The sequence below is a fragment of the Dipteris shenzhenensis genome, chromosome 5 (assembly GCF_047967505.1).
Source record: "Dipteris shenzhenensis isolate YYH24624 ecotype China chromosome 5, Dip_SZ_1.0, whole genome shotgun sequence".
NCBI lineage: Eukaryota > Viridiplantae > Streptophyta > Polypodiopsida > Gleicheniales > Dipteridaceae > Dipteris > Dipteris shenzhenensis.
In genome coordinates, this window is record NC_141600.1 from 32409502 (window position 1) to 32434007 (window position 24506).

Below are 24506 nucleotides of genomic sequence, written 5' to 3' on the forward strand. Positions count from 1 at the left end.
AGATCATGATGTGATGAAAAATGGAATCTATGGATTCCCCTTTTTAAATAAAATTTAAGGAGTGGCTGCATATTCATTTTTATCAGTTTTGGCTCTTTTTAAAGCTTCATCCTTGTACCTATAGTGTTATGCCATGCTTTATCTTCCTCAAAGGTTTTGGTTCTTTAAATGCTTCATCCTCCTCAAAGGTTTTTGTTCTTTTAAAGCTTCATCCTTGTACCTATAGTATTATGCCCTGCTTAACATGTATATGGTATTGATATTTTACACTTGAAAGGTGCACATTTTTTAGAATCTCCAAATTGCTTAGGGCTCCCAACTTGCTATTAGGCTCCAACCCAGTGTATGCAAATTAGCACTTCATGGTTGACTTGGCTGCACACAAGGAAAATGCTTACCATTCCTGTGTGCATGCAAAAAAATGGCTCAGAAATTCTATGCTTCTGAGAAAGAAAAGTTCACCTTGCTCAATAAAGCTTGCCTTGAAAAGCTTGCCAAAAAACCAATCTCGTCCCCGCAACGCAAGGAGTGTGTGGCTTGGCTCTATGGGAGTCGAAGTTGTGTATTATAAATAAACAATTGACTTGTATTAGGGTTGGTCCAACCCTAAAAGACCTTGATTACAAAAGAAGGGGATATTAAATCCCAAAAAGATCTATTAAGTAGAAAACAAGATTAACCCAAAAACTTGACTAATTCCGCTATTGACATTCTAGGTAAATCTCCCTGCTTGCCTTCATAGACTAAATCTGCATCGCTAAGCAAAGTTCATAATAACTCTTTGATTGCATCTGTTGTTGATTCGGGAACAAGACCCCTTTTGCAAGAAGAGCTCCTCCTGTAAATGCTGGCCAAATCTGGTTGAGGTAAGAGATGAAGAGCCTTGAATCCCCATAAAGCATGTTGAAGCTTTGATGTATCAGTTCAGAATGAGAAATGTTGACCATAGGTGCTTGTTAATATGGCAATTCCAGAAAAGATGTGGTATTGTTTCTGTGGAGCATCTGTATAAAGGGCAAATTGTGCATATATTCACTAATCTCTAGTTCTGCCATGTACTCACTGCTCAAGCAACCATTGTGTCAGTATCTTCCACATAAAGAACTTAAACTTTGGAAAGCACCGCCCTTTCCATAACCTGCATTATCTTTTCCTCCACAAGCTAGGGGCATCAATACATGCATCGCAAGAAGGGCATAACCTACTTATTGATAATTTTTTGCCTCAAAGTAGTGGACTAGATGAACTTACTGATTATTTGTGCTCAAGGTTGTATATTGATGATTTGTGAATTAGGAGCAGCTCAGCACCTAGCTGGTTGCTCGTGTGCGAATGCGTCGGGATGCCTTCCTAGTGAGGCATAGAGAGAGAGAGAGCCTTTGAGTGAGGAATTTATATATATATGTATTATTTCCTTTTCTTTTAGAAGGGCACGTCGAGATCTGATTGCGCACCAAGTTCCAACAGTGGTTTCGCACGAGTGGCACGTCTGGCTTGCCAACGTAGACTAGTTTCGCACGAGTGGCACGTGTGGATTGCATATAAGATGGCTGCCGGCTCTCTAGTAACTGGTTGCTGCTTTTCTATCCTTGAAAGTTGATACAACCATGGCGGGGCCGGAGCAGGCTTGGCGTCGAGGCGCAACCACTTGGGTGTCGGCGGGAAGCCATGTGAAATCGTAATAAAAGTTGTTAAGGCCATCCTCCTCGGGCAGGCACATCAGACAAAGGGACCTGGGTACTAGGCAGTAGGATAGAGAGAGACAGAGAGTGTTTGATAAATACAACAGAAACTTCAAATCGGCAGAAGGGGTGTAGCGAACAGAGGGAGGGTCCCCAAAGTTGCAGGCACAGAGAGAGAGAGAGAGAGAGAGAGAGAGACAGAGGGTCTCCCGGCAGAAGGATAAACCAGGAAAGAGAAAAGGGCAGAGTAACAAGGACGAAAGAAAGGAGCGAGCAGGCGACGCAGGTGCAGAGACGCAAATAAAAGCAGAAAGTGAAGATTCGGAAAGTACAGGGGGAGTAGGGCAAACATCACATTGACACATTACCCACAAGCAGACACAGAGAAGACACAGAGAGAGAGAGAGAGAGAGAGAGAGAGAGAGAGAGGAGTCTAGCACCCCATTTGGCAGATAATATTATAACAGAGGCTAGCTAGACATAGAGATTAGAGGGTAGCATCAACAAGCAAAAGATTACAGCGAGAGTACACTAACAACAGAGGCTACCTAGCATCAGATTTACATACAAATTAGACAGTAGCATGAAGATTGTATACAACAAGCAAAAGACTACAGTGAGAGCACACTAACAACAGATTTTAGCTAGCGTTCAGGTTAGAGTAGCACCAAGATCGTAAACAACAAGGAAAATTCAAAAGACTACGGTGAGAGCACACTATCTTACAGAGGGTTTTTACAGAGGCAGATCTGATTGTACTTCTGAATCTGAGAGAATGCAGCAAGATTAGCACCATAACATGCAGAGGCAAAGAGATTGAGAGGAGCACCAGATTAGACAAATTAGAGGGAGATTAGACAAATCAGACTAAATTACAAGAGAGATTCCTTTGCAAAGACTTGACAAGCCAATAATTGCAAGAGAGATTACCGGCAATTCAGCATTAGGGTGTTGTAATTAGCAATCATCAAGAAGCCCTTTCACAGTTCAAACACTGCTCCTCTCTTCAACTCGCTCCATCTTCACATCTCCCTCCAACCCATTTTTGCTTACCCCCCCCCGGTCTCGTATCATGGCCTTGCTCTGCTGCACTTCCTTTGCCTTTTCCTCATAGCAGCAGCTCGGAAAACTGCTCCTCCCGCCCCTGCTGCTCTTCTCATCGCTTTTCTTGAAGCTCCCAACACGGTTCATGGGGCTGGGGAGCAGCCGTTGTGCTGTGGATGGTCATCATTCGGACGGGCAAGAACCGCAACAAAGCCCCCCTTCTTCTTGCTGTTGCACCTACGGTTCGAAGGTGCGTGCCTGTCGCAGGCTTCGTAAACCTTCATTTGGGCTTCAATTCTTGACGGTGTTTGTTATTTGCTCTATTGTTGCAAACTCGATCATTCGTACTACGACATTTTGAGAGAGATTTTGATTATGTTCCGCTTTTTATGCGCGGAATATGTGGTCCGAGATATGAGTTCTTCCATAGGACGTGCATACCAGCTGCAATCTGGTTCTGTCGTAAGTCTGCTTTCTTCTTGTACTGGGAAAGGAGAGTGCAGTTATAATAAACACACGGAGGAAAGTTTCAAGATAGTTGTGTGTTTCGGTGGCCCTCAACGAGTAAGAAGAAAACTTCTTTTCTTAATGAAAAAACAAGAACGAAGCTTCAATGTAATGGGTCCTGAGTGCTGAAATCGCGTAGTAGATGCCTAGAATTTAACTCCAATATAAAGGCTAACTTAAACGCCAAACAGTTTTTGGCAAGTAAAGCTAGGGGCAGGTTTTTCCTGATTGTTGCAATAGCGAATCTTCTGCATTGACCGTGAAACTTAATGTGGCAGTCTTTTGTCAAAAGTGCTACATTTTTTGGTTTACTCGATAGTTTTTTACAGTTGAATCTGTTTATGAATGCTTCATGCTGTGTTCACAAGCATGGTTAGTGGTCAGGAGAAAGAGTTTATGTTTTTAATAAAAGATCTTTTAAACTGTATTGCACTCTGAACAGGCATCTGATTCTTCAGCCTCGGAAAACAGCATCTTCTCTAGTGGTGCAGTTGAGCAAGTCCCTGCCGTCCCTTTGTTTGTTGGCTCCAGTAGTGGTGCAGGCGAGTTGAACTGTGATCCCAGACTGCATGTTAAACAAGAAGCTACTGGTGTTTCAGAAATAAGGGACCAGCCATCCACTAGAAGACGTCCAGTGACAAGGCATCTTGACATTGATCCCTTGACAAGATTTCACCTCGGAGAGAATGAGAGCTTACTTGGTGCAAGTGAGGCAAGATTCCGGCAACATAGCGTGGAAGAAATGCATGAGCACTTGCGGAGGTATGCAGGTTTGCTCCCATCATCTTATGTGGAAGAGGCTGAAAGGAGCTCAACATTAGACCCTGCACCCAGGGTTCGAAGGAGGAGACTGGACAGTGCATTGGAGACCAATACTTTTGAATATTCTAATTCTGCAGCAAATGATACAAATGATCAGTCTTTGCAACCTCGTGCGCGTCCATTATCTACAACGCTGAATTGGGGAAGGGGGACTTCACAGCGTATGCATTCAGCTCTATCTGAGAACCTTGAAAGTAATTCCACATATGATTTCATTGGAGATTCTCGCTCACACGGGAGCTTCGTCTCAGGATCACTTTTCTCTTCTGGATCCTCAGCTGCTGTTTCCCGAGGAGAAGCTAGTGGAAGGGAAGCCCGAAGGAATAGTGGCAGAAGGTTTTGGGATGCATTAACCAGAGCTGCATCACATCGCCCCGTGGGTTATCAGCGAGGTTTCATTGAGAATGAAGAGCCTGTACTGTTCCCTTATGATGATGATGGATCTGCAGTATCAAACAGGAGGGTTGGTGAAGACGGAAGAGCCCATTCGGAGAGAGAAGGCCGTTATTACCACAGAAACAGAAGCTTGAATTTGGATGAAAGGAGGCGTCGATTCAGATCACAGGTTTGTTTCTTGTTATCATTGCCCACTAATTTAGGGCTTGACCACGTGGGGGAGTGATAGAGGGTACAGTTTGAGAGCTATTGGTGTCCATTATGGCTTGTTTGTTATGTTATGTCTCAAAATGCATCTATAATGTGCACAAAGTGGTATTTATTTTTCCCTTTTTTGGGGATTTTTATACAGCATACGGCATGCTTATCTTGCTTTAAAGTATTCACTGCTGTGAAAAGATCTGGTGATTGTTATTGTCATCCTTGAGTTTGGCCACTGTTCCTTGTAACTTGACTAATGTTCTGCTGGACCTTCAAGTTTCACCTTGTTGGGGATTTTTATACAGCATACGGCATGCTTATCTTGCTTTAAAGTATTCACTGCTGTGAAAAGATCTGGTGATTGTTATTGTCATCCTTGAGTTTGGCCACTGTTCCTTGTAACTTGACTAATGTTCTGCTGGACCTTCAAGTTTCACCTTGTGAATCCTTTTCCAAGCTTCACCCACCACCTCCCTCTCCCCCAAGTGGTGCATTGCCCTAACAGCTACCAGGTATTGTCTGAGTATTTTTCGTATAGAAGTATTTGATCAGACTCTAGTCTTCACTAGGAGTGTTCTGTTGTATGAATAGAATTTGGATTATTTTTTGATGAGCCTGTGAGTAGTGCAGCGGAAATGAACGGAAGAGAGAGAGAGAGAGAGCCAACCACACACAAAACAAGAAAGAGTGAGAGATGAGAGCAACTGCAAGTGATCTCAGGCCAATTGGGGAAAGTCTACTGAAATGGACAGCCAAGGGGCTCACAAGACAGCTCCACAAGGCTGCCCCACAAGGCTCCACAAGGCACCACAGATGGGAAATGAGTGGAGGGGGGAGGCATATATAGGTTCAGCCTCCCCTAGTTGGCCAGCCTGCTAGGGCACTGGCCAGCTGATCATAGGGGGCCGACTCCATGCTGTCTAGGGCGGACCCACCTGTAGGGCTGCCCACAACCCTATAAAAGGGGCTCACGCCCTAGCCTATGTGAGGGCTGCAACCAATCAGGGTGGCCGACCTGCAGGTTGGCCCACCCTCTGCTGCACAGCCCACAAATAGGGCCCATAAGAGGCACCTAGGGGCTGACCCGTGGCAGCACAACAGGGCAGGCCTGCCCACACAGCTCCGCACCCCTCTTGGGAACCTCCATGGCCAACGTGGCACCGCATGGACCCACAAGAGGCACTGGAAAGCCACACAGTCCTACTCTCACGGGGGGCAGGCACACCCACACCACATGCCCCACTCATCTACTCTAGCCTCACTTACAGGTGGGTACACCCACAAGCTAGGCCCTCTCTCTCTAGGTGACATCAGGAGATGTTGACCTCTAACAATCCTGTCAGCTCCTGGATGGAACAGAGATGCCAGGGAGCTGGGTGTGCTGCTGGAACAGCTGGAGGAGTCCATTGTGTGATACTCCATCGTTGAAGAACACCACAGGTACTGTCGAAGAAGCCCCCTCTTGGTGCAAACTGCCTCAGCACGATCACTGGAAACCTGGAACTGTTGATCCCAGGCTACTGGTGCTAGGTACACTCCTCTAGTTTGGTACTGGTACATTGGGTCATTTGGTACAACAATCCAACTGCTGGTATTGGTACATGACTCCAATAGAAGGTACTGAAGCAATAATCCAACTGATACTGCCACTGGTGCAAGGTCTGCTTCCTTGTATGGGCACTTATATCTCAGAGACAGATAGCCCCCTCTCAAGTCCAAACTGGTACACGGTCGCTAGATCGATGAACTTCAGTGCTCCAATGACAACAGGCATAGAACAACTCACAAGGATCAATCAACTGTGTCTGGATTCCTGCACTAGCAATCTGCTAATCCATCCGGATCTCCAGCAGCATCAGACAATAGCTGCAACAGAACACTAGGAGACCCTCTAGATCTGCCAGGTCACAACGTCCAAACAAAATACATACAGATAATGTACTGCCACTTGAGTTAGCGGGAATGACTCCTGGTGGCTCGAGGTCTTACCTGAAAGCCTGCCTCGATAAAGGACTCCCTTCCTCTTGCACTTGATTGGCAGGTCTCGCTGCCACAAACAAGCAAGCAATCCTCCATTGGGATCCGGAATTCCTGCTGGTAGCACCTGCTCTGTGCTACTAGAAGACTGGAGTATATGTTGTTGCAGGGAGGAACACTTGGCCAACTGGTTACTGGGCCCCTCAACGTTCCTTTGGTGACACTGCCGCCTATAATGACCTTTTTGACCACATCGGTTACACGTACGGGGTGCCTTGAGTGCTTCTCGTTCCTCAGCTGTCAATTGCTCTCTGCTTTTGTGCTCAGCTGCTAAAGCCTGAGGCTGACCAGGTCAACTCATTCATCCTACCACTGGTGATCAAGGACGAATAGATGGCCCCATACTGAGAGATAACTGGGACAATAGAGTTAGGGATGTCCTCGGATGATATTTGCTTCCCCAATTGGAGGATCTCTTGCTGAAGTTCTTGTAACTTTTTGGTGTGGTACCGCATTGATGAAGACTTCTTGGGATCCAACAACCGCATCTAGACTTCTAGGGAAACTGTTCTCATAGGAGAGGTTTGATTATTACATGGACGCCAAAAGCTCCCATACACTCTTGGCCACTATCATGTGCATTACGTGATTGATCTCCTGAGGAGTACAATTAAGGAAAATGAATGATCTTACCTTTGCATTGACACGGTCCCAGAGTTGACACAGCTACAGGATGCCAAGGTCCTTAGCAAGGGGATCTGGTCTGGCAACACCTATCAAGATGAAATCTGCCAGATCTATGATTGTAACATAGACTCCATCATCACCTGCCAGACATCGTAATTGAGCCTATCCCACTACCGGTCAATTGGGAATGTGGGCAACATTAGAATTCTAGTCTTGTTCTCTGCCATCTTGGTCAAAGCTGCCATGTCGGAGTGAAGAGGAAGCTGAACTGAAAGAGAAGATGGATGGGATAGAAGAAGGGAACATAAGGTTGAAGAAAGGAGAGGGCTGGGGAAGAGGATGAAGGGGCTGACAGCCCAATGCACCTCCACACCTCGCTATCTGTCCCTCTGGTACACCTCCTCTGTGATCTGAAAACACCCTTCAAAGTCACCCTTTGCTGGACATCCGAACAGTCCACTCCTTGCACACGCTCCTCCTCAAAGACACCTCCGAACTGCACGCTAAACCTCCTCTCTGTTAAGACAGGCAATCTCCAAATGCAGAGGCCAGGGCCAAACAACTGGCCAGAAAGGCCAAAACTGGCAAATCTCCAAACACCAAGGTCAGGGCCAAATAAATGGCCAAAAAGGCCATAACTGGCCAACCAAAACTGGCCGACCAGAACTGGCCGACCTAACCGACCAGATCTGGCTGACCAGATAGGTCAGGCCTATAAAGGCTGTAGCCCCCTGGCTACTCACTTACCTTTTCTGGAACAGGCTGCTGCACACCTGCGCTCCAGTATTGCTGCTGCCTCTGCTTCCTCTGCCTCCACTCCTGCATCCTCATCAGCATTCTCTGCCTCCACTCCTGCTTCCGCTTCAGCATCTCTGCCTCCTCTGCCTCAGCTCTAGCATCTCTGCCTCCTCTGCTTCAGCTTCTCCTCTGCTTCAGCTCCATCATCCTCTCCTGCTGCTGCTCCAGATCAGCATCGACTTATATCTCTACTGCTGCTGTATTATTTTCTCCAGATCTGCAGCAAACCTTTGCTCTTCTGGCAATAGGTTACTGACCCAGATCTGGTTCAGTTCCAGCTAGTGGAGCTAGTGCAGAGCCCACTTCAGTTGGCTGTTCTGGAGGACTGCTGTTTGCTCCCTCCACAGTTTCTTTCTCAGATATTTCTTATCTTGTATTGAGTTCCTTTGGTGATATATATTTCTTCTTCAGCTATCATTAGTCTTCAGTGTTGTTTTATTTGTCTCCAAGAACTTTCTTTATATGGTATCAGAGCAAGGTGTGCCCATCAACCCCTGAGCCTTGACCTGGAAAGCTTGGAAGATAGATCATCAACTGAAGATGTCTTCTCCTTCTTCCCCGAAGTGATCTCAGCCCGAATCGACCTCTATTCAACCACCACCCTCGTCATATGTCGAGAGAGAGTCTGCAAGGATCGAAGGTGATGAATACCTCTCCAAACTCTCTAAAGAATTTGCTGAATTTCAGAAATGGAAGGAACTTGAAGCAGGTACCCGCACACCTCATGCTTCTTCTTCTCCACGTTTTTCTCCGATAGGTCAACAAGGACCTCTATTCAACTCGGAAGAAGCAGAGCAACATTTCAAGTTCGGTGCCGACGAAGAACAAGTATACCCTGACGAAAGAGGACAGGCCGGCATGAGGACAATGGGTTATTCGACAATGCCTATCCCACAAGAATCAGTGCAAGGTATGTTGCCCTATTCCCTTGGTGCAACTCCATCTGTTATGCAAGGCATAGGAACGAGTAATCATGAGGACACAGATCCATACATGCATGTGAATACTCGTAGACGAGAAAGGAGAAATTGGTCAGACAATGAGTTTGCTTTCGGTTCTCATTCTTCCTTCCCTCCCATCCCTCTCATATCTTCCACTACCATCTTTCCTGCAGTGGCTTCTCATCCTCCATCTTCTCCCATGCCACTGGGCTCCTACATTCTTCTCGATACTTTCTTCTCATAAGTCCTTTTCATTCTTCTCGTAAGTCAAATCTTATTTGTCGCTCTTGCTCCTGATAGTAAGTCAAATCCTCCTCTCCCCTCTCTCTCCTTCTGCTCCCTCCTCTCCTCTCCCTCTCTCTCTCTCCTCTCTCTCCTTCTGCGGGATCGTCTCCAGAAAACGAGCAGAGCAACATTACACTGCCCCTCCACCCACATCTGCTCCAACCACGGGCCGATTTGCAAGCCTCCGTGGGCAGCCAGCCAGAAGAAGTAGGCTATCTTCCTCGGCCGCAAACTGGACCATAACCGCGTCCAAAACCTGGAACAGACATCCCGGGGCACTCTCTGGGCCACCCAATGCCTCTCCCTCAAAGGGATCCACATCGAAGAGTCCATCTAAAGCCTCCTGCCAAACTCCTCTCTGCATCTGGGCTGTGCACGAATGAGGCCCTGTGCTAATCTCTGCCAGACCCTATGGAAGCTCCTCATCAAGGGGAAACCCTTCCCCGTAACTCTACTCTCAGGTCCACCAAAAACATAGTGTTCTTGCTTCAGAGGGGGCTCTTCTCTCCGGGATTCAAAAAGATCACTCAGCTCCAGGAAGCCCTCTCCCACTCCTGACTCCAAAAACTTCTTTGGTATTAAACCCGCCTGGCACAACCTTCCCAAAAAGGACCGGCTGTGTCAGCATTGCCAGAGAGTTGGGCATGTTGATGACGAATGTCGCGCCAAAGGCATTCTGCCACAGCCTCCCACCACGACTCCTCTGCCACCTCGTTGGCGCCCTAGGAGTGGTCCTCCTCCACCTAACGCTGGCCTTTGGAGACCACAGGGCCATGTCACTAATCATTTCACCCCATCCCCTCCTTTCATCACTCCCGAAGGCCTGTCTGACTGGTCCATTGGAGATTCTCTAGACTTCACTTCTCAAGCCTTGATCCATATCACCGAGCTTGACTCCTCCCCATCCATATCTGGATCAGCATTTCATACTCTTCCATGTGGCCCTAAAGCCCCTTGGATTGTGGATAGTGGAGCCACTCATCATATGACCCCTCATCATGATCTCTTCATTTCTCGCCAACCGGCAACACGGGGAGTCCGTTGTGGCAATAACTCTGTCGCTCCTATTCGTGGCGTTGGTTCAATCACATTTGATACTGACAAAGGCCCCAATCTTGCTCAATTGGATCAAGTGTTTTATGTCCCCCAATTAGGGGTCAATCTTCTTTCCGTCCATCAACTTTGCCTTCTTGGCCGCACGGTGCTATTTACAAAGATGCATGTCGAAATCATAGATGAGACATCAGTACTCCTTTTAGCTCGAGGCGAAGCCCAACCTCATGGTCTGTACCTCATAACACAATTTCGTGAGACTCCCTCCAATACCGGCTCTGAGTTTCATCGGCTTTATGGTCTCGCTACCTTGAAAGATCCAACTGACACAGAATGATTGTGGCATTATCGTCTGGGACATTTGTCCTATGACTCTTTATATAAAATGTCTCGGGATCATCTGGTTGATGGCCTACCTAAATTATCGCGAGCCAAAGATATTTGCCGTCCATGCCAATTAGGCAAACAAAGCTGAACTCCTTTTCCTTCTCATTTCACTTCTCGAGCCAATGAAATATTGCGTCTAATCCACCTCGATATTAGTGGCAAATCTCCAGTTCCTTCATTGAATGGCTCACAATATTTCTTCTTAATTGTGGATGATTACTCTCGATATCAATGGGTGTTCTTCATGAAAGAGAAATCTGACATTTTTTCCTTCTTTGCTACTTGGGCTCGATTGGTCATGAATCAAACGGGGAAGCCTATTGGATTGCTCGTAGAAATAATGGTGGTGAATTCATTTCCCATGAATTCACTCACTTCCTTCACGAGCATGGTATCCAACGCCATCTTACATCTCCCAATTCGCCCTCCCAAAATGCTCGTGTCGAACGGAGACAGCGCACAGTCATGAACATGGCACGTTCCATGCTTTTTGCAGCCGAGTTGCCTGAACGTCTCTGGCCAGAAGTTGTGAATACTTTTGTCTATCTCCTTAATCGTTGCCCTACTCAGCCCATCCCGAACATGACGCCTTTTGAGGCCGTCTATGCAAAGCTCTTTATGGGCTTAAACAAGCACCTCGGTCCTGGGTCCACCGAATAGACATCTTCCTCAAAACTAATGGGTTTCATTCCACTCCTTTTGATCCGAATTTATATATACATCAATCTTCAGAGGGGGTCTGTTTTATCTTACTTTACGTGGATGATCTTTTGCTTTTGGGCTCTATTACCACCACACTTCAATTCATTAAAACACAACTCAGTACCACATTCGAGGTGACCGATCTCGGTCTTCTCTCCTATTTCTTGGGCATGGAAGTTGTTCAGCATTCTGGTGGTATCTTTGTTTCTCAACAGTAATATGCTCTTCAACTCCTTGATCAGATCATTTCCCACGAGCCTAAGCTAGCTGCCACTTCCTTGGATCCCACAGTCAAGCTCTCAAAAGACTTGGAGTCTCCTCCCTTTGATGAACATCTCTATCGTCAGGTTGTTGGCAAGCTGCTTTGGCTCATTCACACTCGTCCGGATCTTTCTTACTCAGTTTCTATTCTCAGTCAGTACTTTAATGAACCCAAGCACACTCATTGGCATGCATGTATTCGTATCTTGCAGTTCATACGTGGTACTTACTCTTGGTTTACATTTCAGACTAGGACTAACACTACAGGGATACACTAATTCCGATTGGGTTGGCGACTCGGACAATCGCCGTTCTCATGGCGGCTACATTTTCTCGTTCGGCTCGGCACCTATTTCTTGGTCTAGCCGCAAACAAGAAACTGTTGCTGGATCTTCTACTGAGGCTGAATACCGAGCCTTGTATGATTGTACCACAGAGGCCATATATCTTCGGCAATTTCTGGTAGAGCTACACTTTCCTTGTATTGAACGAATGGTCCTCTACGTTGACAACAAAAGTGCCATCGCTCTCGTCGGCAATCCATTTTCTCCAACCGCACCAAACATGTTGGCGTACACTGTCATTTTACTCACGAGCAAGTGGAATTGGGTACTATTCGATTGATATATGTTCTAGCTGCTGATAATCATGTTGACATTCTTACCAAGCCGGTTAACCGACCTATTCTTGAGCATCTTAGCCCACGGCTTGGGATTGGTGTACCGCCTCCTTCTCCTTATACTCCTTAAGTACCTCTCTTTCTGTACTTTCTGATTGCGAAGATGAAAACCTACTTTGTAGGCATCTACATCTAAATGAAAACCCTCTTGTAAAAAGAAAAAAGAAAAAAAGAAAAAAAAAAGAGGCTGATGAAGAAGATAGATCACCCCTGGAACCATTTTTTGATTAGCCCTGGAACCATTCTACCTTGGACATTGAGAGGGGGTGTTAAGACAGGCAATCTCCAAATGCAGAGGCCAAGGCCAAACAACTGGCCAGAAAGGCCAAAACTGGCAAATCTCCAAACACCAAGGTCAGGGCCAAATAAATGGCCAAAAAGGCCATAACTGGCCAACCAAAACTGGCCGACCAGAACTGGCCGACCTAACCGACCAGATAGGTCAGGCCTATAAAAGGCTGTAGCCCCCTGGCTACTCACTTACCTTTTCTGGAACAGGCTGCTGCACGCGTGCGCTCCAGTATTGCTGCTGCCTCTGCTTCCTCTGCCTCCATTCCTGCATCCTCTCCAGCATTCTCTGCCTCCACTCCTGCTTCCGCTTCAGCATCTATGCCTCCTTTGCCTCAGCTCCAGCATCTTTGCCTCCTCTGCCTCAGCTTCAGCGTCTCTGCCTCCTCTGCTTCAGCTCCATCATCCTCTCCTGCTGCTGCTCCAGATCAGGATCGACTTATATCTCTACTGCTGCTGTATTATTTTCTCCAGATCTGCAGCAAACCTTTGCTCTTTTGGCAATAGGTTACTGACCCAGATCTGGTTCAGTTCCAGCTAGTGGAGCTAGTGCAGAGCCCACTTCAGTTGGCTGTTCTGGAGGACTGCTGTTTGCTCCCTCCACAGTTTCTTTCTCAGATATTTCTTATCTTGTATTGAGTTCCTTTGGTGATATATATTTCTTCTTCAGCTATCATTAGTCTTCAATGTTGTTTTATTTGTCTCCACGAACTTTCTTTATACTCTCCGTGTGCTGGCTCAATGCTTCCTCCGCTCCTCGGGTCTCAAGCCAATCGTGGCTCTGATACCATGTGAGAAGTGCAGTGGAAATGAATGGTAGAGTGAGAGAGAGAGCCAACCACACACACAAAACAAGAAAGGAGTGAGAGATGAGAAAAACTGCAAGTGATCTCAAGCCAAAACCCCACAGCCAACTGGGGAAAACCTCTACTGAAATGGACAGCCAAGGGGCTCACAAGACAGCTCCACAAGGCTGCTTCAGAAGGCTCCACAAGGCACCATACTGAGATGGGAAATGAGGGGAGGGTGGAGGCATATATATAGGCTCAGCCTCTCCTAGGCGGCCAGCCTGCTAGGGCACCGAACAGCTGATCATAGGGGGCGGACCCCATGCTGTCTATGGCCGACCAGGCTAGGTGGGACGACACACCTGTAGGGCTGCCCAGAGCCCTATAAAGGGGGCTCAGCTGTTGTACAAATGTATGTGTGGGGGTTGTGCATGGTTGGACAGTGGTGTATACATGCTGTTGGGTGCTGCTCAGCTGCTTGTCCCTTCTATGCATGATGTAAAATTTCCTTGTGGGTGATTATAATAAGGTGAAGACTATTGTGATGTGATCCAATGGTTGTGCAGTGCCTACTAGGGGCCCTTGTTTTCAGGTGCTTCCCTAAGTATTTCCTGTGGTTTGTATCTAACTTCAACTGGAATCCAAGACATCAGTTGGGTTTTGATGAGGATTTTGCGTGTGACACTTAATGCACGAATTGTAACAGGGGTTTACAAAGGTTGAGTATCAGGTTTGAGGGTGTGCCAGGTCATGCAAGGCTCGGATTTTGCTTGTGACACTTGATGCACAGATATACTGAATAGTATTTTTGAATCCTTGAACAGGTATGGGCTTTACAAAGGTTGAGTACCAGGTTTGAGGGTGTGACAGGTCATGCAAGGCCCTGTGTACGTCAGCAGAGCATTAGACGCTCTCATGAATCAGTTCGAGCCCCTGAAGAGACAAACACCAGAGCAAGCATTTCACGGATCATAATGCTAGCAGAAGCACTCTTTCAGGTATGCTTCTGAGTTGCAGCACTTATTGTGCTGTATCCTGATGAAGCTCACATGCCTTACTATGAAGCTAGAGTACAATACCTATTCTCTTTTTTCCTTTAAAGCTAATGGCATGCAAATTTTCTTTGAAGGTCCTGGACGAAATTCATCGGCAATCACTTGCATTATCTCAATCGGCGGGATTATCCTTAGGGTCACTTCCAGCACCCGATTCTGTTGTGGAGTCGATACCTGTGAGAATTCATAAGAGAGCTGAAATCGCAGAGAATGTCGAAGAGGATGCATTACAGTAAGTAAATCCTGGTTGTATCTTATTATATAGATCTATCAGGCAGTTGAATCCGCCTCATATGTAAGCATTGAGTCTGTAGAGCAATGGGAGCGTGATTGAATCCCAAGCTCTCCCCATCTACATCGCACTTGATGGATTGTTAAGGTATTGAAAGTGAAATATTGATATTGTTGTGAATGTGAAACAGAGTTATATTAGATAAGACGTGCTGTTAGTGAGTGAACACTGTAGGTAGAAAGGAAGTGTGTGTGGCAGCTGTAGTAGCTAATGGAATCTGTTAATGTCCCTTGATTTGAAAAAATAAGAATATATTAAGTATTGTGCAGTGAACAGACAAAGCTTGAGTGGCATAAAGCACAAGGTATGGTAGTGGTCAATTAAGTAGCATAATTTGAGGGGGAAAGGGTTGGGGGTACAAAAGGTGTTGGGTATGGCTGAATATATTGGTGAGAAGGTTGGTGCTTAGGAGTTGTTGATAATTGTGAAGCTTTGGTTAAGTGTGCAAATTGCATAACAATCCATACAAGGAAAATTATAAATGTGTAAACATTGAAAGAGAACCATTGTCAGATATTAGTGATGTGAGCAGGAGGGATATCATGTTGGGATCTCTAGGCAGAAGGTATGGTGCTGGGTAGGGCTGAATAAATTGGAAAGGTTTGGCACTCCTGGATTTTTTAACAATTGTGCTAATCACAACACGATCCCATAAACAAAGGAAAATATTGAGTGCATATATTGAAAGAGAGTTACGTTGATAATTCTCCTCACTGCCAGACAATAACATGTAAGGAATTGGCTTAATTGGTCCATTAGACGTACATTATGGTTAGTGGGTCTGTTATGTGAAGATCCACGCTTTTCGAAAATGCAAATGTGTGCAATGCATGCAGAATTTGAATGCCGATTGGCCCTCCAATGGGGAAGAGCGCCCTCGTGAGAGTACTTGTTTCTTTTTCGACCTACATGCAAGGTGGGAGAGAGATGACGGATGAATGCAATGTGGTAGAAAGAATGCTACGTGAGATTCACAATGAAAGGGTGATACCCTTTCATTAATGTCCCTTGAGATCACTCAAGTTCCATCTTCCCATTTACACCTACCCTTAGCCTATGACCCATGCACCTACCATTCAATGCACTCTAATGCACCCTTTCCCTTTCCTATTGCCCCTAGGACCTAGACTCGTGTGTGCACATCTTTATTACTAATCATTGGCCAATGTTACATAGTTTTGGCGGTACTATTTACACCGCTTGATCGATCATAAATACAAACATATAACCGCACCATCAAATTGGCGCCTAACAATAATAAAGTTCTAATGACTATTAATTAACTAAATAATCATTTCTCTTGTCATGACACTCCCTCCTGCTTGAATGAGCAGAAGTCCTCTTCTGGATTATTGCTTGTCTCTTCCTCTTATGTGCACTTTCTCTTGTTACTTCTGCCATTGCATCGCCTCTTTGTAATCTGCGAGTATCTGTGGAAAATCTGTAAAGAACTCTTCTTCCATCCATTGTGCATCACTAGCTGGCTGGTTTTTAAACTTCAGTAAATACATATATCTCTTCTTTCCACGAGTACTCTTCTCTTTATGGTATACGATCTGTTCCGGAGTAAGAACTTCAGTCCCATCTTCAAGTTCAGGTTCTTCTTGCTGCTGAGTATCCAAAAACGCAGAAGTATCGCCATGGTATCTCTTCAAATTGCTCACATGAAAGATGTTCTTCATACGCCAGTGGGCTGGTAACTTCAGCTCATACGCTCTGGATCCTTCTTCTGGATATAAAGCTGCTGAAATCTGAAATGGACCATAAAACTTCGGTGCTAGCTTGACATGTTTGGTACTTCCTCTCACTGACTTGATTCTTCTTTTATCAATCTTCAATAAAACCCAATCATCCTCCTTGTAATAAACTTCTTTTCTTTTTTTATTGGCTGCCTTGGATTGTTGAACCTGGGCCTTCTTAATATGTTCTTTTACCTGCTCAATAACCTGTGACATATCCTCAGCAAACTGGTCAGCGGCAAAAATTCGCTCCCCCAAGTGTGTTATTGGAGTGGGTAAACATTGCCCATAGATGATTTCAAATGGGGCTTTCTTGGTGGAAGTATGTACAGTGTTATTATAAGCAAACTCTAACATGGGTAAGAACTCTGGCCACCTTCTAGGTTGGTCATGGACATAAGCTCGAAGTAAAGTAATTATGGTTTGATTGGCATTCTCACTTTGTCCATCTCCTTGAGGATGGAAGGCTGTAGTAAATTTCAGTTTGGTTCCGAGATTCTCTAATAGAGCTGTCCAAAAGTTGCTAATGAAACGGCCATCATTATCGGATACAATGGATTTTGGTAACCCATGTAACCTGAAGATTTCCCTAATGAATAACCTTGCTGTTTCAGGAGCAGACAACTCTTTTTTTACAGGGAATAAAATGAGCTTGTTTACTCAGCCTATCTATAACAGTGAAAATCTGCTCAAACTGACCAACCTTGGGGAAACCAGACACAAAATCCATTGTAATGTGTTCCCACCTTTCCGAAGGAATAGGCAAAGGCTGCAAAAGACCAGCAGTCTTACTTGTGTCAGATTTAATGCGCTGACATACGTCACATTGTTGAACAAAGGTCGAAACTTCTTTGCGAAGTTTAGGCCAATGGAAGTATCTCTCAATATTGTCAATGGTTCCTCTAATACCTCTATGTCCAGAATATGGACTCGCATGTAACTCACTCATGACTAGATACCGAAATGTTTTGGGTACACATATGGCACGTCCCAAAAATAAGTATCCATCCACGATGGAATAAGCTTCTAAATCCCCAACCTCATTACGTTGAATCTTCCCATAAATGTCAGCGAAGTCCTCATCTAAAGGATAAGCTTCAACCATTGCTCCTAATGATTTCTCCTTAATCACAGAAACGTGATTAACTTGGGGCCGTCTACTCAAAGCATCAGCTACTAAATTCTCCTTTCCCGGCTGATATTCGATATTTGGTTGCCCAAAGGATTGAATATATTCAGCCCATTTGATTTGTCTTGAAGAGACAATGGGTTGAGAGAACAAGTGCTTGATACTTTGATGGTCAGTCTTAATCTTGAAAGCAGAACCATATAAATAATGCTTCCATAACTTTAGAGCATGAATGACTGCCAATAACTCCTTCTCATACGTGATATATTTCAATTCAGCCCCTTGAAGTTTTCTACTCTCATAGGCAATGGGATGCCCTCCTTGCATCAACACTGCCCCAATCGAGGTACCACTTGCATCCGTACATACAACAAAGAACTCTTTGTCCATGTCCGGAAGTGTTAACACTGGTGCAGTCACTAATGTTCTCTTAAGCTCCTCAAAAGCTACCTGGTGAACCTCTCCCCACTCATACAAGGAATGCTTCTTCAACAAATCTGTTAGTGGGGAAGCAAGACGTGCAAAATTCTTAATGAATCTGCGATAATAACTACACATCCCTAGGAAGGATCTCAGCTCATGTATGCTTTTGGGTATTGGCCATTCAATTATGGCCTTGACCTTTTTAGAGTCAACCCGAATTCCCTCGGCAGACACAATGTGTCCCAAATACTCTATTTCTGTCTTGAAAAACTCACTCTTCTTGATATTTAGGAACAATCGATCCTTCCTTAGGAGCTCCATCACCTTAGCAAGGTGATCCTTATGCTCTTCCTCATTCTGGCTGAACACTAAAATGTCATAAAAAAAGACTATGACAAATTTTCCCAAGTAGGGTCGCAAAACCCTTCTCATCAGCCTACTAAAAGTGGCTGGAGCATTAGTTAGGCCAAAAGGCATGACCAAAAACTCATAATGTCCAGTGAGAGTGCGAAAAGCTGTCTTATGTTCATGCCCAGCTTTCATACGAAGTTGATGATAACCAGATTTCAAATCCAATTTGCTAAAAACTTTAGCACCTTTAAGCATATCCAATAAATCATCCACTCTTGGAATCGGATACCGGTTCTTAATCGTAAGTTTATTCAAAGCACGGTAATCTATACACATACGATATGATTCATCCTTCTTCTTAACCAATAATACAGGTGCTCCAAATGGAGAACTGCTTGGTCGAATCAGGCCTTTTTGCAACAGATCTTCAATTTGTTTTTCTACCTCCTCCATTTCTATCCTGTTCATCCTATATGGGGCTCTACATGGAGGGGAAGCTCCTGGCTCTAAGTCTATGGCATGATCATCTTCTCTCTCCATGGGCAATTCGAATGAGTCATCTCTTGAAAATCGATCCTCATAAGCTCTAAGGTGACAAGGTAGAAGCCTCACCCTCCTGCTTGGATGCCTTGGCTTTCCCTTTTACTGAATTCGTCTTGGCAATCTTAGCCAAGAGAACGGGACACTTATGCCATACGTGCCCTGGCTTATGTTTCTTACAACCGAAACATTTTCCTTCCTTAATCAACTTCCTCTTCTCTTCGTCAGTCATAGAAGGAAATGGCACCCATCCAGGACGTGATTGGCTATTCACATTCCTTACAAGAGCTTTACCCTTCCCTTTATTATTCTTAAACCGGTTTGGTTTCCTAAAAGTGGGTATATTATTGGTCTTAGATGATGACCCATACTCCTTATTGAAGGGTTTACGAGGATTCAATTTTCTCTCGGCTATTTCAGCCAGCTTAGTGAGGTCCTTAAGCGTGGTCGGGTTAAACATTTCAACCTCGTACCTTACTTTTGGGCTTAAAGCTGCTAAATACTTCTTTTTCCTATCTTCCTCACTCTTTTCGGGTAACTCTAGAGAGAGTTTCCAAAATCTGGCTGTAAAATCTGCATTACTCTCATTATCGAACTGCCTAAACCTCTCCCAACGAAAGGTTAGGTTCTCTTCATGCCTCGGTGGCATGAAAGTGGTTTTAGTTGCTCCACAAATTTAGCCCATTCATGAATAGGCTCTTTTCCTGTTTGTGACAAGGACCACCACATTAGAGCATCCTTCTGCAGATGCAATGTGGCAAGAGCAAGCTTCTCTTGCTCGGTCTTGTCTTGATGGGCAAAGTATAGCTCAAAATGACGAATCCAATTGAGGATTTTGTCAGCCTCCCTTGCCCCATCATATTTGGGGAACTCAATTCTCTCTCGCGGTTGGAATTTGGACCTCGTAGAAGGGTTACTCAACTCTTCATCCCCGAAGTTTAAAGTCCTCTTAGTCCCTAATCTTGTCATAATGGACTGCTCAATCATATTGCTAAGCTGGAAAACCAGCTTATCAACAGGAGTCTCCTCTCTTCCTCTTGCACTTGGATTAGAATCCATGTGTATTGGGTTTTGAGTTAAAGGTGTGAACTCATCACCTTGTTCTTGGCTGGTCTCATTTCTTCTTTCATTACGAAAGGAGAACTCCCTATCAGTAGGTTCTTGAAGGAGAGACTGCTGTAAATCTATTTGTGGGTTATCATACTCAAGATGTGTATAACTCTCACCTAATCCTTCCTCTTCAAGAGGGGGTGAAGGTGTTCTTTCTCTCTCTCCTTGGGGTAATGGAGGAAAAGGAATAAGCTCATTGTTATATGTCCCTTCCCCTTCCATTCTTTCCTTTTATTAATACAAGAGAGAAAATGTCTTGCTGTAATTTCAAAAAAAGAAGGTTTATTTTACAACAAACTTCAAGTGTTGTAGAGGTGGTGGTACTTATCCGACTCCCGCTTCGTTTGTGTTGAGAAGACACTTAAAATGACCTCCTTTCCCTTCCCTTTGAAGCTTTTCTTCTTGTATTTCTGCTGTAAACTGGTACGCTCCGTTTGGGCTACTTGTTTTGAGCGGATTGGAGCTCTAGATACCGTTATAGGGGTTGCTTTATGGGTGGATCACTCCCTTAAAATCTTATTCCGATCCGACTTCCGGTTAGGTAGAACGGGAATCCCTTTTTCTCACGGTTTAAGGGTACATTCACATTGGGGGGGGGGGGGGGGGCGCAAAAGAGAGCACCCCGTTCGCCGTTCGCCGTTGAAGGCCAAAATTTTTCCGAAAAAACCCCTTGTCTCAGAACCTCGAGATCGGTCGATCGTGATCCTTTTCCGCCAACCTCTCTTGCGACTTCCGTCGTTCACAACTGTCGCCCTCTCCTCGTCCCGTTCGTGGATCGTCGCCGCTCTGATACCAAATGTGAAGATCCACGCTTTTCGAAAATGCAAATGTGTGCAATGCATGCAGAATTTGAATGCTGATTGGCCCTCCAATGGGGAAGAGCGCCCTCGTGAGAGTACTTGTTTCTTTTTCGACCTACATGCAAGGTGGGAGAGAGATGACGGATGAATGCAATGTGGTAGAAAGAATGCTACGTGAGATTCACAATGAAAGGGTGATCCCCTTTCATTAATGTCCCTTGAGATCACTCAAGTTCCATCTTCCCATTTACACCTACCCTTAGCCTATGACCCATGCACCTACCATTCAATGCACTCTAATGCACCCTTTCCCTTTCCTATTGCCCCTAGGACCTAGACTCGTGTGTGCACATCTTTATTACTAATCATTGGCCAATGTTACATAGTTTTGGCGGTACTATTTACACCGCTTGATCGATCATAAATACAAACATATAACCGCACCATCAAATTGGCGCCTAACAATAATAAAGTTCTAATGACTATTAATTAACTAAATAATCATTTCTCTTGTCATGACATGTTAGCTAAATTAATGAAAGCTAGAAAGCTACAAAATGAGGGACTTATGAAACTATGGGGTATGGGGTGTGATATCCCAAGTTGTGAACCATTAACATTCTTTGATCATGGATTCTAGGGTTGGTACAACAATTTCCTGCTACGGGTTTAGACGGTTGCCAAATGGGAACCTTAGGTGTTTATCCAGAAGGAGATCCAAATCTGGAGCCCTCATGAATTCCAATATATTAGATCCCATTGCTCAAGGATACTGCCATAGCTAATTAAGTCAATCATCATAGCAATATTCTTTTAAAACAAAAAACAATTGGCATTCCTTGGTGTTCCCTTCATATCTGATGAAAGTGCATGCTCTTCATGATGAACATTGTACTTACACATACCTATCGTAGTGGCAAAGATTAAAGTGCACAAATGCTTCATTGTTGTGGGAATGGCGTGTGTACATTTTACTTTTCTATATAGGCTTGTCACTGGCAAATTCTCACAAATTGAGGATTCAACTTTGGGTATACCATTTGAATAGGTATGTGTGCTCAAACTTGTCAATTCATTGTGCTTTCCCAAGCCAGTAGTTGCAACCACAGTGTGTTCCCTGCTAAAGGGAAAGTCTCATACTGTCCATGGGAATCATTGTATATTTTATCATCATTAGATTGATTAAGTTGCCTTATGAGCAGCAGAGTGTTTGCTGCCTCTGCCTTAGGCGCAAATAAATAGAGTTAGCCTTTTAAGGAGTTCCCATTAGTGTGGACAATTGCTTGCTGGTCGACCCAGGCACGTCGCTCTTTTGGTCTTCTCTGTGATCCCTTGCGTCTGAGGTTGGTGTCCCCTCTAAGGTGCATTGACTAGAGGCATCATTGTCATCGTCATTGCCATAGTGCCTATGGGAAGGCATGGGCCGCTTGCTCTTGTCCTTTTAATTTTTTTCTGCTTCACACATATCATGAAGGCTTAGGCCATGGGCTGCTCGCCTCTAGCAATCTACTGGCGAATTTGCTTGCCTATGTTCTCCATGCCAGTCCTTGAGCTTGGGTCATCCACATGAAGGTCGCAGATGAACAAAGCCTTGTACATCCATGAATTGTGCCCTCATGCTACTGGGAGTTGATGTAAGAGAGTGAGAACTCATCACAGTGGCATCCACTGGTCCATGATGAGCAAATTATCAAATCATCAGTGGCTGGCATGTAATCATCATCAAATGCTTTGTCTGCCCTTTGAACCTGTTGGCTCTCCACATGTGTTTTGGATCTCTTTTAGGTAGTCATCCAATCGTGCCTCTAGACAGTGGCTGTGGTCATGAATGAATGACATATCTAGCAAGGCATCATCAATGTTCCATAGCTTGATCAAATGTTTGCATAGCTATATAGGTCTCCTAGATAGTTCTCACCGATTGTAGCAGAATGTCCTAGACTGCATTGCAAACACACATTAGAATCCAGAGATTTCTAGATGGGACACCGGAGTCCATGGGTCAACTCGTGCAATGTGGCTGGTAGGAGTAGTTGGCCAGGTCAGCTAGCACTACAGGCTACCGCTCAGGTGAGCCGGCTTCTAGGCCTTCCCTTGCCTATAAATAGTTGGGTTGCCCTAATTCTGTGGCGATGCAGGTTGAAGCTGCCAGGGGAGTGAGGTTTCAGGCTCCTGATAAGAACAATCTTTCAACATCAATTTGAATGCACTAATATAATAAAATATTAGCTTTGAAAAGGGAGGGCAGGGGGGGAGGTGAGGGCTTAGGTCAAACCCAATTACGTGCTGTGTCTTTTTCTCTATTTCATCTTGACTGTTGTAGATGTATATTTGAAGTGGTGAACATGGATAAAGAAGCTGTGGTTTTCCAACAGGTTACATACATTATTTGGATTGGCACAGATCTTTGTAGTGGGATGGTAGAGGTTGAATATCTCAATTCTTTTCAAAGATCCACAGGTGCTTAGTGGTGAGAAATGGTGACTAGCATATTCCTTACATGGGCACATGTTCTGTCTTTATATCTTGCAGATGCCACATATGCCTCGTGGAATATGAAGAAGGAGATCAAGTGCGAATTTTACCTTGCCATCATGAATATCATGTGACCTGTATAGACAAATGGCTGCGAGAGGTTCATAGGTAGGTCAACTGCATGCGTTTTAACCCTTACTGATGGCTTGTGTATGGTATTTTCAACATGCATTTTCTGTCTTGCCCAAGTGCATTCTTTAATGGCTTGGAGTGTTGTCTTGTGCTTCTACAGGGTATGCCCTTTATGTCGGGGTGATGTTTGTGAGCTCAGGGCTGCAGATGATTTAGTGTGATTACTCTGGAAGAATAATCGGTTTTATTGTGCAGTTTGATTGAAGAATTAACTCTGGAACATCTATGTAAAAAGTTGGGTGTTGGTTAAGCATGAAATTACGGGCCAGGTTTCATGCTGCAGTTGCTTTAGTATGACTACTTAAGTGCCTGGTAAATGTGATTCGAGAAGTAAGAGTTCAAAACAACAATTGTAAAAAGTCGGGTGCTGGTTGAAGCTTGAAATTATGGGCCAGTTAATGCCCCCTCTTCGAACTGGTCTTGAGAGCTTTGCTTGGAGGAAGCGTGAAGAGGATTCAGGGTGGTGTGTTAATGGCAATTCATAACACAGCCAATTTTGATGGAAGGTTTGAAGTTATTTGTATTTATATGTGACCAGTCGTGTTGTGCTTTCCTTTCTTATAGTCGTCTGTAAGTAGATTTTGCATGCATGAACTTTGTGCGACTTCAGGGTTTTGACAAACTCGGAACGAAGAGCGCTGTATAAATGATTGGTCGACTGTCTGTGTGTGGGTGTGTGCACAAGGATTTGTTTATACAATAGTCTACTCCCAGCGTCTGGGCATGGATGATGTTGGGGGATGTCATAGTAGTATATGGTTCTTACCTTAAGATCATAGATTCGAACCGATGTTTGTTTTGCCTTCACAAGATCAGTTTGGGTATATTTATCCAGAGGAAGATCATGATACAAAGACTTAATATATTTTTACTGGATACTGTCAGCTTCGTTAATTTAGTAC

At 44.7% G+C, this 24506-nt stretch overlaps 1 protein-coding gene across 2 annotated transcripts; it reads left to right on the plus strand.

Moving 5' to 3' along the window:
• Nucleotides 1-1558: 1558 nt before the first annotated feature.
• Nucleotides 1559-24225, plus strand: LOC147901903 (uncharacterized). Of its 2 annotated transcripts, XM_087375105.1 has the most exons (7): nt 1559-2976; nt 3676-4216; nt 4334-4620; nt 14323-14496; nt 14628-14785; nt 23470-23580; nt 23705-24225. In XM_087375105.1, exons 1-7 carry the CDS (start codon nt 2872-2874, stop codon nt 23763-23765), a joined length of 1437 nt encoding a protein of 478 aa, XP_087231231.1. In that variant the 5' UTR covers nt 1559-2871; the 3' UTR covers nt 23766-24225. The 2 variants fall into 2 exon arrangements, with proteins under 2 accessions (XP_087231231.1, XP_087231230.1); XM_087375104.1 differs by having other exon boundaries at nt 3676-4620; nt 23705-24224.
• Nucleotides 24226-24506: the final 281 nt, after the last annotated feature.